The 14,407-nt window shown below is 45.4% G+C and overlaps 1 protein-coding gene across 1 annotated transcript in view; it reads left to right on the top strand.

Moving 5' to 3' along the window:
- MYG1 (MYG1 exonuclease) overlaps nt 1-14,407 on the top strand; it is a 151,220-nt gene that overhangs the window by 96,464 nt on the left and 40,349 nt on the right. Inside the window, exons 3-4 of the mRNA XM_078687613.1 lie at nt 8,506-8,665; nt 9,307-9,456. Of these exons, the coding sequence (XP_078543739.1) occupies nt 8,506-8,665; nt 9,307-9,456 (310 nt within the window). The remainder of the gene's footprint in view (nt 1-8,505; nt 8,666-9,306; nt 9,457-14,407) is intronic.

A 14,407-nucleotide genomic window follows, 5' to 3' on the forward strand; every position in this document is an offset into this window, starting at 1 on the left:
CCTGGCCAGTGACAAGAGCAGAGTCTTTCTTTCTGAACAGAGCACAATATCAATGTTCCAGCTCTCAACTAGTTAAGTCCAGTGTCTCGCACAGTACCACAGATCAGAAACTAGCAAACCCTACTTTTATCCGAGTCTTTCCTTATCTCCTAACAGTGTCATCTGAGGTACTGTGATGTTTTCTTGGCCGCAGGTTGTAATGGACATGACCGGGCACTTCCTGATCCGGAAATAACAAAGGGGAAGGTACAACACCTTCGTCAGAACTGCTGCCAACCAAATAAACATGGACAGGGCCAGGGGTGATTGCTGATTCTCCAGAGACTGCCCCGTCCAGCCCTATCTCTCCTTCAGCTCCAATTTCACGAGCGTCGGAGAACGGAACGAATGCAACAGCTCTCTCGCCCTCCTGAATCAGGATTCCCTCAGGGTGTCGCTGGTCATAGGGAAGTGGAAGAGGAACTCTTTTTAGGTGCGACACATGAATCCAGTGTCGTTTCCCCTCCACTTTCACTGCCGTCCGTGTGGCCAACAAGATCTGGTGTGGCTCAGACCATCTCGGAGCCAAGCTGGAGTCTCGATCGTATTTCTTGACCAGTACCCACTGGCCGGGTTCCAGGCGATGTCCTGAGCCCTCTGGCAGGGGTTGCAGTAAAGATGCTACCTGCTGATGAATAGAACGAAGATCTTTTGTCAAAGTATACAGGTAATCGATCAACATAGGGTATTCAACATCCGTAAACGACCTCGGCCTAGGCACGCCCCACACACTAGCGGGTCGCCCAAAGACTATCTCGTAGGGAGATAAGCCAGAGCTTGAATGGGGGGTGACCCGCAGGGACATAAGAGCTAATGGGAGGGTGTCAGGCCATTTTAAACCAGTGCTCTCTTGGATTTTCGCCATCTTCAATTTCAATATCCCATTATACTTTTCCACTAGTCCTGCTTGACTGGGGGTGTCTGGCTGCATGGAATTTCTGTTGTATCTGGAGCCCATTGCATATACATTGTACCAGGGCCCCATGGAAATGCCCGCCGTTATCAGACCATATCAAGCGAGGCAATCCGAAGCGTGGGATGAACTCCTTTATAAGGGCTTTTGCGGTAGCTTGGGCAGTATTTTCTTTCGTAGGGTACGCCTCAACCCATTTGCTGAAGGCGCACTCCACCACTAGTACATATTTCAAGTTATTGACGCGCTCCATATGGATGTAGTCCATCTGAAGCACCTCAAATGGCAATGTCGGGGGTGCAAAATTCCCACTCAGAACAGGTTCTCCTTTCCCTGGGTTATGCTGCAGACAAACCATGCAAGATTGGACCAGACGTACAACTGTTCTCTGTATATTGGGGTTATTCCAAACTGGATCCAACAAGGCACAAATGCCTTTTGCTCCAACATGAGCTGGTCCGTGGGCCATAGTGACGACAGCCTGTACCATAGCATTGGGCAGCAACCATCGCTGCTTGTCTGTCAAATCCACCCAACAGTTATTCTTGTCCAATCTTCCTACCTCCTGTTCCCATCTGTCTAACTCCACTGAGGTTGCTTCTTTCTGAATTCCTTGTACTCTTTCAATGGTATTATTAAACAAGTCGGACTCCCCCCACCCCTCTCGCAGAGGAGTTTACATACATAGAGGACACCATAGACTGGGCTGTTTGTTTGGCTACCTGATCTGCAAAAGCATTACCCTCTCCCACTTCATCCACCACTGTTTTATGTGCACTGCATTTTACAATTGCCACTTTCTTGGGGAGAGTCAATGCTGCAAGTAATCGCAATACCAAGGGTCCATTCAGTATCTTCTAACCATGTGAGGTGAGAAACCCCCGCTCCCTCCATAACCTCCCAAAACTATGGGCCACACCGAAGGCGTATTGGCTGTCCGTGAATATGTTGACCTCTAATCCTTCACTTAGCTCACAGGCCCGTAGTAAAGCCATCAACTCAGCAGCTTGGGCTGATCGATGGGGTATTCGGAATGTCTCAACTACTGTTTTTAGAGTGGTAATTGCATATGCAGCTGTCGTTGTGCCATCTGCTAATTTAAAACAAGAACCGTCCACATACAATTCCCCTTGGGGTTCAGATAAGGTAACGTCTGTGAGATCGATTCTTCCCTTCGTTTCCTCTTCTGTCCTGAAGATACAATCATGAACATCATTCGCCTGTTCCCCCGAAGGGAGAGGTAACAGTGTAGCCGGATTCAATGTGGCACAACGCTTAATGGTCACATGTGGAGCGAACAGAGTCAATTCATACCCCGTGAGGCGCGTGCTTGTCAGATGCTGAGTCTTTGTTTTGTTTAATAATGCGTCCACAGCATGCGGCACCATCACGGTCAAATTAGAATTTAGAACGAGCCCTTCTGATTGCCTGATGGCCACCGCTACAGCCGCTGTGGCCCTCAGGCAACTGGGAAGTGCTCTGGCCACGTTATCCAATGTGGCCGAAAAATAAGCACACGGTCTTTGCTTACCACCAAAACCCTGTGTCAACACTGAAAGCGAGCAACCGTCGACCTCGTGCACATATAGTACAAAAGGTTTACGGTAGTCAGGAGTGCCAAGGACAGGAGAAGAACACAGAGCAGATTTCAAAGAAGAAAAAGCAGATTGACATTCATCAGTCCAAGGGAGGGGTTCATGCACATCTTTGGTGGTTAAGTGTAGCAAAGGTTTAGCAAGAAGAGAAAAATTAGGGATCCATTGACGACAGTAAGAGGTAATGCCAAGGAAAGCACGGACTTCCGAGTACAAGGCACAGGCATGTTAGAAATGGTAGTAACTCGTTCAGGTGATAGACGTCTACCCTCCTTCGATAGTAAGTGGCCGAGGTAGGTCACTTCCTGTCGACAATATTGGAACTTGGACAGGGAAACCTTATTACCTCTGTCTGCCAGATGGTGTAACAACTTAACCGTGGCTTCTTTACAACCCTATTCAGTGTCAGACGCTATTAGTAAATCATCAACGTACTGCAAGAGCACACTACCATCTGGCAAGGACAGGTCATCCAAGACCGCCTTAAGGGCTTGGCTGTAGATGCTAGGACTTTCGGTATAACCTTGAGGAGCGCAACAAAATCTGAAGCTTCGGCCAGATAATGAGAATCCGAAGACCTGCCTGCTATCAGGATGGATAGGGATACTGAAGAAGGCATTCTTCAGATCGATGACAGAGAAATACTTAGCAGCGGGAGGTATCATAGTAAAGATTGTAGTGATGTCCGAAACCACCGGGAATTGGGGCACCACTATTTTATTAACCTTCCGTAAATCGATCACAAAATTATAGACATCAACATTGTCAGGGGTCCCTGTCTCAGGGGCTTTCTTTAAAATAGGCAGGATAGGACTATTACAGATGTTCGATGCAGTTTCTTCAACCACCCCTTTATCAATCAAGTCTTGTATTGTCGAAAGCAAAGCTCGTTCTCCTGCTGGGGAGATCTTGTATTGCGGTATGCGGGGCAATTTAGCACCGGGTTTCAATGTAATGCGGACAGGAGGGATATCCAGTTTACCGACATCCGTATCTCCTGTCGCCCACAAACTGGGTGGTATGCCCGCAAATTCAGACGGCAATGGGTCATTTTTAGCAAAACACTGTCGCGTACTTACATCGGGATTTTGAATGGTCAAATAAACACCATCTGGAGAGCAATGTATTTTCGCGTTCAATCTCTTTAACATATCCAAACCCAAGAGATTCTCTCCACAACTGGAAGTCAATGGGAATGGAGAGTCCATAGTGAACGGGCCAATCGTGAAGGGGAGAGGCTGAGAGATGGGGCTGATTACAGGAACTCCTGAAAATCCCACTGAAACGTTATTTTGCCCGGACAGAGCGGCCCCTGGGACCAACGAGCGAGCAACCGAACTATTCATTGCTCCTGTGTCAATCAAGAACTTATCGGTGGTCCCCATCAACTCCCCTGTCACATAGGGTCCTTGCTGATTGACCGGTATCGACACTTGGCCCCCACTCTGTCCTTGGCTGTCCTATACATCTCCAAATTTATCCTGATCCTCGTAACCATAATCTTCATTGTAGTACTGCCTACCTGTGCCTCGTGCTTTATCGAAATGATTTCGCTCGTGTTCTCCCTGCACAGCTCCTTCCCTGGGCATATCACTGCGGTCTGAGCCGCCTCGTCCTCGACCCCTTCCTCGAACAGCTCCGTTCTGCTCGAATAGCAGCGGACACTGATCTCTCCAATGGCCTTCTTCTCGGCAATATGCGCACTGATTGGGTCCCCATCGGTAGGGTTGACCCCCCCCCTCCTCCTCCTCCTCGGGAGGCCGGCCCGCTGGACCCGGGCCCTCTGGCGCCTCTCCCGCTGCCTCGACCCCTCATAACTTGCTGCAACAACACTCGAGTTTTAAGATCCTTAGTCTTCTTTTCATCTTTATCCTTGCTCTCATTCTCCCTGTGCTCGTAATACTGGGCCATGCTTAATATGATAGAAGGGGAGGACGTAGTCCACGTGCTTTCAGCAGCTTGCAGTCGGGTTGAAATCTCAGGCACCAGATTTGTTACGAATCTATTCACAAACAATCGTATTCCCCCCTCGCTAGCGAGGTCCTGACCACTAAAATCGATGAAAGTTCCTTCGAATCTGGTAAAGAATTCGGAGACACTTTAATCTTTCTTTTGCTTACAAGCAGTCAGTTTATCCCAATCCACCTTTCGTGGAGGAATCAAGGTATGCATATAGGCTATAATTTTTGCTGGTAGGGCAATTATTTCAGCCCTCGGCTTATCCCCCGGCTTACGGTCTTGATCCCATGCTTTTAGCTCATCGGAGGTGCCCCCCAACTCGGCCGCGTGGGGAGTATCGTGGACTTGCCGCCATATATCTACGGGAACTAACAACCTGAAAAACAACTCAATATCTGCTAAAGTCATGACAGCGGAGGACGCTGCCTCTGTTAATTCCTTATAATAGGCAGTGGGATTCTTTCGGGGGTCCGGAAGTTGGGCTTTTAAGGCCAACACTTCACTTCGTTTCCATGGCGTATGCACCCATTGTTCCTGAAACCTAGCTTCTACTCCGGCCCGTGTTATTACGTTGTGATCATTCCGCAGCTCAGTTATCTCAGGATGATAAATGGGGTGCACCTCCCTCATGGGGTACTGGGAACCCAATTCAGGGAACCGCGAAATGAGTCTGCCTCGATAGCCTACCAAAGTGTCAACATTCTTATAAACTTCGTCTGGGCTTAATTCGAATCTATGGGCGCGATCCTTAATGTCATACAGAATTTGTGGGGCTAATCCCCTTTCTCCAAAACATTGTTCCCAGATTTCAATGAGAAATCGGGACATGTGTTGTAGGGCAGTCTGTTGCATTACTGGCTCAAAATCTTTCATGGTACTCCATATGTCGGTTAAGGTGTATATGTCTTTGTACATCCATCTAACTGCTTGGTCGGCTATTGCTTCTTTTTCTCCATAGCCTACAGACCCTCTCGTAAATAAACGTCTAATATGTGAGCCCTCTGGATCCCCAATCGGAGCCTGACCCCTGCACTCGGGTGTCGTGCTGGCTGACTGGGAAGTTCCTACGGGGCTAGACAAGGGTAGTATCGTTGGGGAGACACCCGCCACCCCCAAGGGGTGGCGTGTGTCTGGGAGCAGGGTGGCTAAGTTCATAGCAGAGGAAGCAACGGTGCCCGGAACATCGGTGGGAGCCCGAGGTTGGGCTCCCTCTTGAGCTGACGCCACAGGGGCTGTGGGCGCCGTAAGAGGCACCGCTGGATATATCCGCTGTGGAGCATATGGCGGAGGGGGGCGAACGTCCAGCAGATCCTCTATCTCATCTTCGGCTTCCTTACGGACAACATAGCTCTTATCTACCTCCAACCGAAATTGTCTATCTAGGTACTCAATGTTCTGCATTGGTCTGGTTTTTGTCATGCGCAATTGCTTTCTGAGTAATGGTCTGTCCTTGCTTCATTTTTACTAATTTCTCGGCCCTCACTCTTCTGCGGGTGGCCTCTTTCTGCCATGTCCTCAGGGTATCGAACATGGACTGTCTGCTGCGTTTTGCAAACAGACGTTCCTGCAAATAATTGATCTTTTTCTCATCGAAGGACCCTGTTAAAGGCCACTGCAGCCCTACATTATTCTTGGTGTACTTGTACCATAGACGATTAAACACCAAGGATCCAATCCCGTGCTTACAGTATAAGTCATGGCTGGGAGTACCTTCCGGAGGGGCTGGCTGGCTTTCATCTAATCTAGTACTATTTGGGCTGGTACAGCCAAAGCATAATTTACTGAAGCACGGCATTGTTTTACTACTGTTCTAATTGTAGCTGTAGAAGGGAAAAGGCAAGTTATTATTTACAATACTTTCACACATACATGGCCATGTTCATTTATTCATTCAATCACTCATTCATACCCAAAAATTCATATGACCATCCGGAATACAGATAAACGAAAACAGAACACAGATCGAAATACAGACAGGACAAACCAATATGAACCAATGCTAGCCCAAATCAGAAGACGGAGCCCGTCGACTCTCGTCTGTGGAGAACTGGTATATTCCAAAGTCAAAAAGAACCAAAGATCAAAACAGCCTCACCATAGGAGCTGCCTAGAGATAGCCACACAGGTTTTTCACAACCACAAACCGACCTACCGACCATCCAATGGCCTTCTTGGTTCACCTCCCGGACTATGCTGGCTTAGCCCGCTTTTTCAAGCACCGCTCCAGATCTGTCCGAGTGCTACCCAAGCATGACCATCAGCATTTCAGAGGGCGATCCGGCCAGGTATGAACGTTTCCCAGTTCACACTTAGGCGTGTTAGTCATATCTCTATCAAATACAAAATAGAGGCGTCCGCCCGTGCAGTCTCACTACCGCCCCGTCAGACCCCCTTTCTACGACCACCAAATTCCAAAATCAAATGCAGAAGGATATCCGACATGAAACGAGACAAAACACTCACCTGGTGCACTCGGGTCCGGTTGCAGATTTCTTCACTGCCAATCGATCTGTTCTTGCGGGTTTCACCCGTAGGACTCTGGCGTGGGGCCACTAGCAGCCGAGGCTTCTCCCGATCGGAAAAGCGGAGCAACCCTTTTTCTTTGGTCAGTCCACCCCCCGACCGAGGGCACCCCTCTTAATGTCCCTTTACTTTCCAGATACGGAGGGACGACCCCCAACGCGGAGTCCCGGCGGAGTCGCCAACTGAAGTACCGAAATTTACAAACCCCTAAAGGATTATACTTACAATTACCAAATATCATTCATCAATAATCAGTCGATTGGCAGTGTAGAAAGTTCAAGCGTTTATTAAACAAATAATACTCTGCCAGAGGAGCTCCCAAGGACCTCACACCCCGAGGACCGCAGAGAGACTGCTGGCACATTGTCAGGTCAACACATATATACTATCACAATTTGCAACCGTTACCCAAGATGGAAAAGTACAAGTTGGTACAAGAAAGTGGCAAGGGATATGCCCATATATGGCACACAAAGCGTCTATCTGAGCTCAGTATAGCAAGGTCACGCCGGTTGACTCCCTTCTGCTAGTTTCGGTGAGAGTCCGCACAGCGCTTGCAAGAATGTGCTTATCTGGCCGGCCCCCTCCTACAACCTTGACGGGGCCCAAAAGCAGAAGCAGCTGCTTGCTACATGTGTCTAGCTATTTCTCATGAGAACGGGGAGATGCGAAACGGCAGAGACATGGAGGTTTTTACAGACAGTGCTACGAGTTGGCTAAACAAAATGGCGCCGGTCCTGCTGACCGACGCTAGCCTATTTACAAGGAGAGCAGAGGAAATGATTATAAAATATATGACGGAATATAACGAAAAGGGTGTCTTATGCCATAGGGGCGTTCTTAGCATGTTAATTAGTTGCATCACGCTGAACACTAACTGAGAAACTACAATCTATTTCCCCGTGCGAGGCCTAATCTAATTCCTGTTCCTCAGCTCTCCAGGTAAAATTGGAGACCAGTTTGTTCAATGATTTGCAGATGTTTGTAGAGAGAGGGCGCACAAACTTCCCTAAAACAAGTATGAGGAGCAACCATCATTTTGATGGTTCTATCCAGCCCCACAAAGTAATATATTTGGGTGACTATGAGTCAAGTATATTTTTGATTTTCTTAAATGGCGTGTGCTCAATGCTTTTAATAAGATTGTTTCGTAATTTATCTTCTAAAATGGCATTTTAAGTATTGTGGCCGACATTCATTATGCCACAAGTAAAAAGGATGGGAACACGTTTCCAGAGCCAACGACAAAGCAGATTTACTGCACTCTCTATCAAAGTTGAAATTACTATTCATATTTTACTACTGCACTGATTATACTGGGTAATGATACGCAGGACTTTTGGCCATGTCAATGAAGCATTACATGTACTGAATTCTTTTGCTGTATTAGGTAGTCTGACGACTCTGCTCAGTCCAAATAGGAACATCCCCTTTCTGTTTCTATTTTGATTCCTTCTCCCCCATTACTTTTTACAGGTCTTTTGTGGAGACCATGAACAGCCTGAAACCTGAGAAACCCTGGGTGACCAAACTCAGCAGTGCCGGCCTGGTGTACTTGCACTTTGGGTCCCGGATTCTGGCCCACATCCTGAGTACTAAGGAGGAAGATCCACAGATCTCAGTACTGTATAATAAGGTAGGACAACAAAATGCTGGGGGTGGGGGGGGTCGGGGAGTGTCCACTGATCTTTCTTCAGAGTTTATGCAGTTTTCATATTCACGGTGCCTTAGCTTCCTTGCCTTATGCATTTGGAGGAATTACTATTTTGATCTTTTAGAGTGGCTTAAGATGGTGTATACTTTTACTCAATTCAGTAACCAATACATGATGTAGAGATCTACAACAGATTCCCCTTTCCTCTCCCCTTTTGGAAGAAGTGAAGTTCCAGAAGTGCTAGAGCAAAGGATGAGTGAGGGGATACCTCGTGGCTTGGAGTTTTTTTTAACTGGAATCCATTGGAAGGGCATGGGGTCTTGGTGGTATGTGCTCAATTATAGGACTTATCTTCTGGTGGTATCACTAAATTTACCATTTGACAAACCAGCAGTGAATATAACATAATGGTTACTTTGAGAGCTGTACTGTAAGTTAGTTGGCTATTACTGTGTGCACCAACAACTAGCATTTTATCTTCCTCAGTGATGTGGTGTCCTCTCTGACATGTTATGGCTTTGGTCTTCTGACCCTTTCATGTGTTTACATATGGCCGTCTCAGGTCTTTGAGTGCTTATGGTTTCCTTGATACATTGTGATTCACATGTTATTTTTCCTCCCAGATGTATGAGAATTTTGTGGAGGAGATTGATGCCATTGACAACGGCATCTCCCAGTGTGATGCAGAGCCACGCTATGCCATCTCAACCAATCTCAGCTCCCGGGTTGGCCATCTGAACCCGCGGTGGAACGATGAACAGCAGGACACAGAGGTATCTATGTGAATAAGAGAATGGGACTCAAGCACCATGGTTACCATTCACTTAATAAAACAGATGCCAGACAGTGCGCTTTCCTAAAGAGTGTAAAGTCTTCTGACGCTCATATTAAACATACTTACAATCATTTACTCAAACATTCACACATACATTGCAGCTCCAAGCGCAGAATAATCAGGGTACATCATCAGTTCAGGAGTGGCGAGGTACAGTCATCCATAAATTAGTTTCTTAATCATTTAACATTTCCAACTTATGGGTCAGAGCCTGACAATGAGGAATAATTCAATCATGTGCATCTATGAAAGATACTAATGCACGAGAACTCTAGATGTAGCTTGTGAGCGACTCCGTTTTCTCCCTTGATGAGTAACTAGATTTTGCAAGTATTCATAACACACATGCGACAGAATTAATGTTTTCAGAAATCAAAAGTTGATGCAGAAATGATCTTTCACTAGGTAACAATCCAACCCTGTTAAATCTTGTGAAGAATACAATATTCTACAGAAAAGGTGAAGGATTCACCGATGTGCGCATTTAATTAGATAATTTAATGTATTCCTCCTCATATAACAGATTTCTGCTGATGCCAAGCAGACCAGGCCCAGTCTAATGGCTAGCCTTGAGTAGTTGAAAATAGTTACTCTACACCATGCAGGGATACCTTAAATCAATTTTTTGTCGCATGAAATTGTCCGGTCCGTGTCTCCTGAGTAGTCTGCTTCAGGTTGGACTGAGATTTCTCGGACTTATTCAGTTTATACTTATAACGAAATACATAAAGAATTTTCCAAGTGAGCACAAATCTCGACAAGTATGAAGTATGTATACGGGTTATTTACTAGTTATTCAACCCACATGCAAATATTGTGTTTTCACTTGCTGTATTGTATATTTTCCTGTCACAGTTGGTTGTCCAGTTGCTCGGTTTTGTGAAGCACTCTGTCAACCATTAGATCTGGTCTGCACTATATAGATGTATTAATTTATTAAATAAATCATCTTTAAGCGTGCAAACGGACTATAGTCTTGAAAAAGCTCATGGGTGCATCAATGTTCCCAAGCAACGAGTCAACTTATAATTAAAAGAGCACCGTAAGAATTAAAAAGTGCAGCGCAATGAAAATGTTGTGGAGGGATAATCTGAAGTGCACCAATAAGATGTCACTGTTGAAATCAGACTAAGAAGGATAAATGGGGTGGTGCGTCAATGATTGGTAAGAACATTATTCGGAACAAAACTTTTTAAAGGCGTAAGACAAAAAGAGTGCGCTCTCTCCTACCCTTTCACTTGAACTTCTTGTAATACAGAGAGCTTGGTTGCCCCAGCATAGCTTTGAGAACCCTCATAGAAAACATCAGAAGAACATTTAATCTTTCTTGGAGACACATGTTTCTGATGTATTCTCCTGGTTCAAGCTAATAATGATTAGTGCGTGAATATGGTAGTAATATGTAAACGTTGTAGTATGTAAATTCATAGAAAAATAGAAACCCAAATAATCCAAAGAGGAAAAACAAATTAGTTGAAATGTGGTTACATTAAAAATAATAGAAAGAAAACTCCAAAAACAAAAATACATCAATGTGCAAAAAAAAGAAAAAAAACAATTTTCAAAGGAAGTCAAATATTGGACCCCATCACAAATGCTGGGTCGGAACATATTTTCAATGTAATTTTAATGCCAATGCTGAATACCCCACCCTAATCAAAGGAACAGAGGGAAGAGAGCAACAGCAAGCGAAAATGGAAAGGGGAGTGATGGAAGAATGAATGGATTTAACTTTATAGAAAAACAAATGGAGAGGCCTTTTTCTACTATTGGAAAATTCCTCATAAAAAGGTCAATTGAACAGTTCAATTCAATTTTTTTCAGACTGGTATTCAATGCTTTTTCTTCTGTTGCATGACCTACAGCTGAAAATACGTGCTTTAGCTGCTTATACAACTCATTATTTCGGTTGCATACTATCAGAAAAAGTATATGGACCATATTATTGTGCCAGATTATTTTGCCGCGTGTCATTTTATAGTCCTTTACTTTTTAATATAAAGCTTTTTCAAAGATGAAGGTGAAAATGTATATTTAAACTGCACTAAGCTGTTATGCCAATTCAGTTTTTCCCAAGTAAAAGTGGTGTTGATATTCAGCATGATTCGGGGTATGTGTAAATGTGATAGATTCTTCTTTTTCAAAGAGGCCCTTGTTTTTAACCATGTCCAAAGTCAAGAAACAAGTCTTTTGGAACATTACAAGTCTTTCAGAAAGAACAATGTTCATCTTGAGGATTTATGTGAATATTGCATTTTCTGTTTCTTTCTTGTTCATTTGATGAAAAGTTGCATACAGGGAATTTTCCAGCAGGGGAAAAATTATAAAGAGCTGGGAGACTTGCAGAGATAAATTGTTTCTTTGGGCAAAGAGTCTTACATATGTTTGTTCTGCCATGGACCTCCCTTCTAGACATTTTTAATGTGTCGGAAAGGGGATTACATTACTGAAGATTACAATGTTTCCTATGGGGGGGGTGCGGAGTAAAAGGGTTAGCCGTAACATTCTTTAGTGGTGGAACAGCCTTCCCAGTAAACTCCTTGTGACTTAACCATGATGAAAATATATTTTTTGGCCCTGTGACCTTCAACATTAAACACCTTCTCTATGGCATCATCACTACTGGTTGTAGCTGGATCTCCTTGCTTATCAGCTAAGGGGTTTGATGCTAATTATACAACCTTCACACATGTGCCCATTGACATAATCCATGAGTCTTTTAACTTGTGCTTCACAGCCGTCAGTGTCACCTAACATCTCGACAAGTTAGCTCTGAACATCTGGACCATTGTCTCCGCTGTTTCTTCCTTTGCAGGATTGTAAATTCTTAGAGATCTATTTAGTGACAACATGCTGTAGAATATATGCTAATAAGGCGTAGGGAGTACCTAGGGTTCAGTACTTAAAACCAATGGCGTAAGGTGATCATAACTAGGGTTTGGGGCTTGGAACTGACAAAGGTAGATGATCAGTCCCCGATCATGACCAATGTGCTCATTAATTTCTTGTACAGATTGCGCGATATTTGAAAATGAGTTTTCTTTTCACTACCAAAGGAGTTATTATCGAGCCATATGTTGCCAGCTTCCTATACCAATCATGCCTACTCATGGGCATTTCCCTTGACATATCTTAATGAGACCAGTTTCTTATGGAGAACCGTTCCTGTGTGGTTCGTCTGATCTAAAATCACCAACTCTCCTTCAGTCCCAGGCAGTTGGATACTACAAGATCAGGTTAAGTGAGACTGATGTTAAAGTTCTTAAATCTAAAGATCTGTCCAAACCAAATATGTAAGACAAGAAATATTATGGTGAACATCAGTGACCGACAGCCTGAACTGATGGAAACTGGGCCTCGAGAGAATCCTAAGGGCAGCATGCTTTCATAGAGGGAAGTTTCTTATTAGTCCTTTATGGAAAAAATGGTGAAGTTTTACCGGGAGCAAGTCCCAAATCAATGTTCAAAGGATTTTGTGGCTGCTCCTCTGGTGTTAAGTATTCTAGTTTGCGGTGTAAGAATCTCTAAGCCTCCCAGGGTGAGTTTTTTTGCTGTATCTTTTGAGTGTGAATGTCAGATAATGGGGTTTTCCTCTGATATTAAAGCGCTTTGGTTTCTGGTGAACTCCCAATTTTATAACCAACTTATGTCCTTCACAAACTTTTTTTTACAGGAAGCGATAAAGGGTCTTTTGCAGCGTGAATCTTTCTGGATTCACTATGCTGTGCATATTCCGCAATCTGGTGGTTGGGTCCGGAATCGTAGTCTTTTTTTTTTTTTTTTGTCGTAGCCCAGGTGGGCGTCGACGTCCCACCATTTGGTGTCCTTTCGGTGACGTCGGCGTGCTTCCGGCGGAAGCTACCACCCTTGGGCGCCATCTTCAGATTCTTTTTTCCGCCGTTGGGTCTGGATCGTCGCGTGAAGCTCCAGAAGTTTTGGAGTAGGAAAGAAGAAAATACAGCAGAAATTCACAGGTGAAGACCTATGAACATCGACAAAAGAGGACCTTTAGTGAGGAGACGACGAAGAAAGGAGAGAACTTCGAAATCTTCGACCTCCTTGAAGGAATGCGCACACAGGGGGCCCCCTGAGCGCAGGGATGTACAAGACGCCGTTCAAATTCTGCAAGAACTGCCACCACAAGTTCGCACAGAAGGACCAGCACCCAGTCTGCAACCTCTGCCTGCCAATCGACCACGAAAGCAGAGACTGCAAAGCCTGCTCCGTCTTCAAGCCGAAGACACTCCGAATTCGAGAAGGACAGAGGACGGCTCACCACACGATGCAGGGCAAGGGCCAAGCCCCGACGCTCTATGAACTTGGCCTCTCCACCGACGATGAGGACAACATCGCCGAAGGACCAGATTACTTCACGGTCGTTGAGACCGATAAGAGCACGCCTGATGAGGTAGGAGAGTCTACGACCCCGAAAACTCCCACAGGGCCTCGAAAACCTGAGGCAGACTCTCGAAAGTCTGAGCACAGAGCCTCGAAAGGAGCACCGGCGCCGAGCAAATCGACGACCGAAGCTGCATCCTCCGAAAAAGAGCCAAGTGGATCCTCCGAGAAGGACTCCCGGAGGCAGAAGACCAGCGAAAAGCAAAGGTCATCGAAGCAAGCCCCCGAAAAAGGGCCTTCGACTTCGACGTCGAAAGAAAAAGAGCCGAAGAAAGCTTCGACGACGACGCCGAAAAGGGCGGCCGAAACGCTCGATGACGAACAGGCCGCAGAAATGCAGAGAAAAAAGAGAAGGCTCGAGGCCGAAATGGAGAACATCCTTCAGAGAAAGAAGGACTTTGACGAAAAAATGAAAAGTTACAAGATCCCCCCCGAAGCCGGCACCGACCGTCGCTGAGGTACAGGAGATTGAAGAGTTCGACATCGAAGAG

Source organism: Lissotriton helveticus, chromosome 1_1 (genome assembly GCF_964261635.1).
Source record: "Lissotriton helveticus chromosome 1_1, aLisHel1.1, whole genome shotgun sequence".
Lineage (NCBI taxonomy): Eukaryota > Metazoa > Chordata > Amphibia > Caudata > Salamandridae > Lissotriton > Lissotriton helveticus.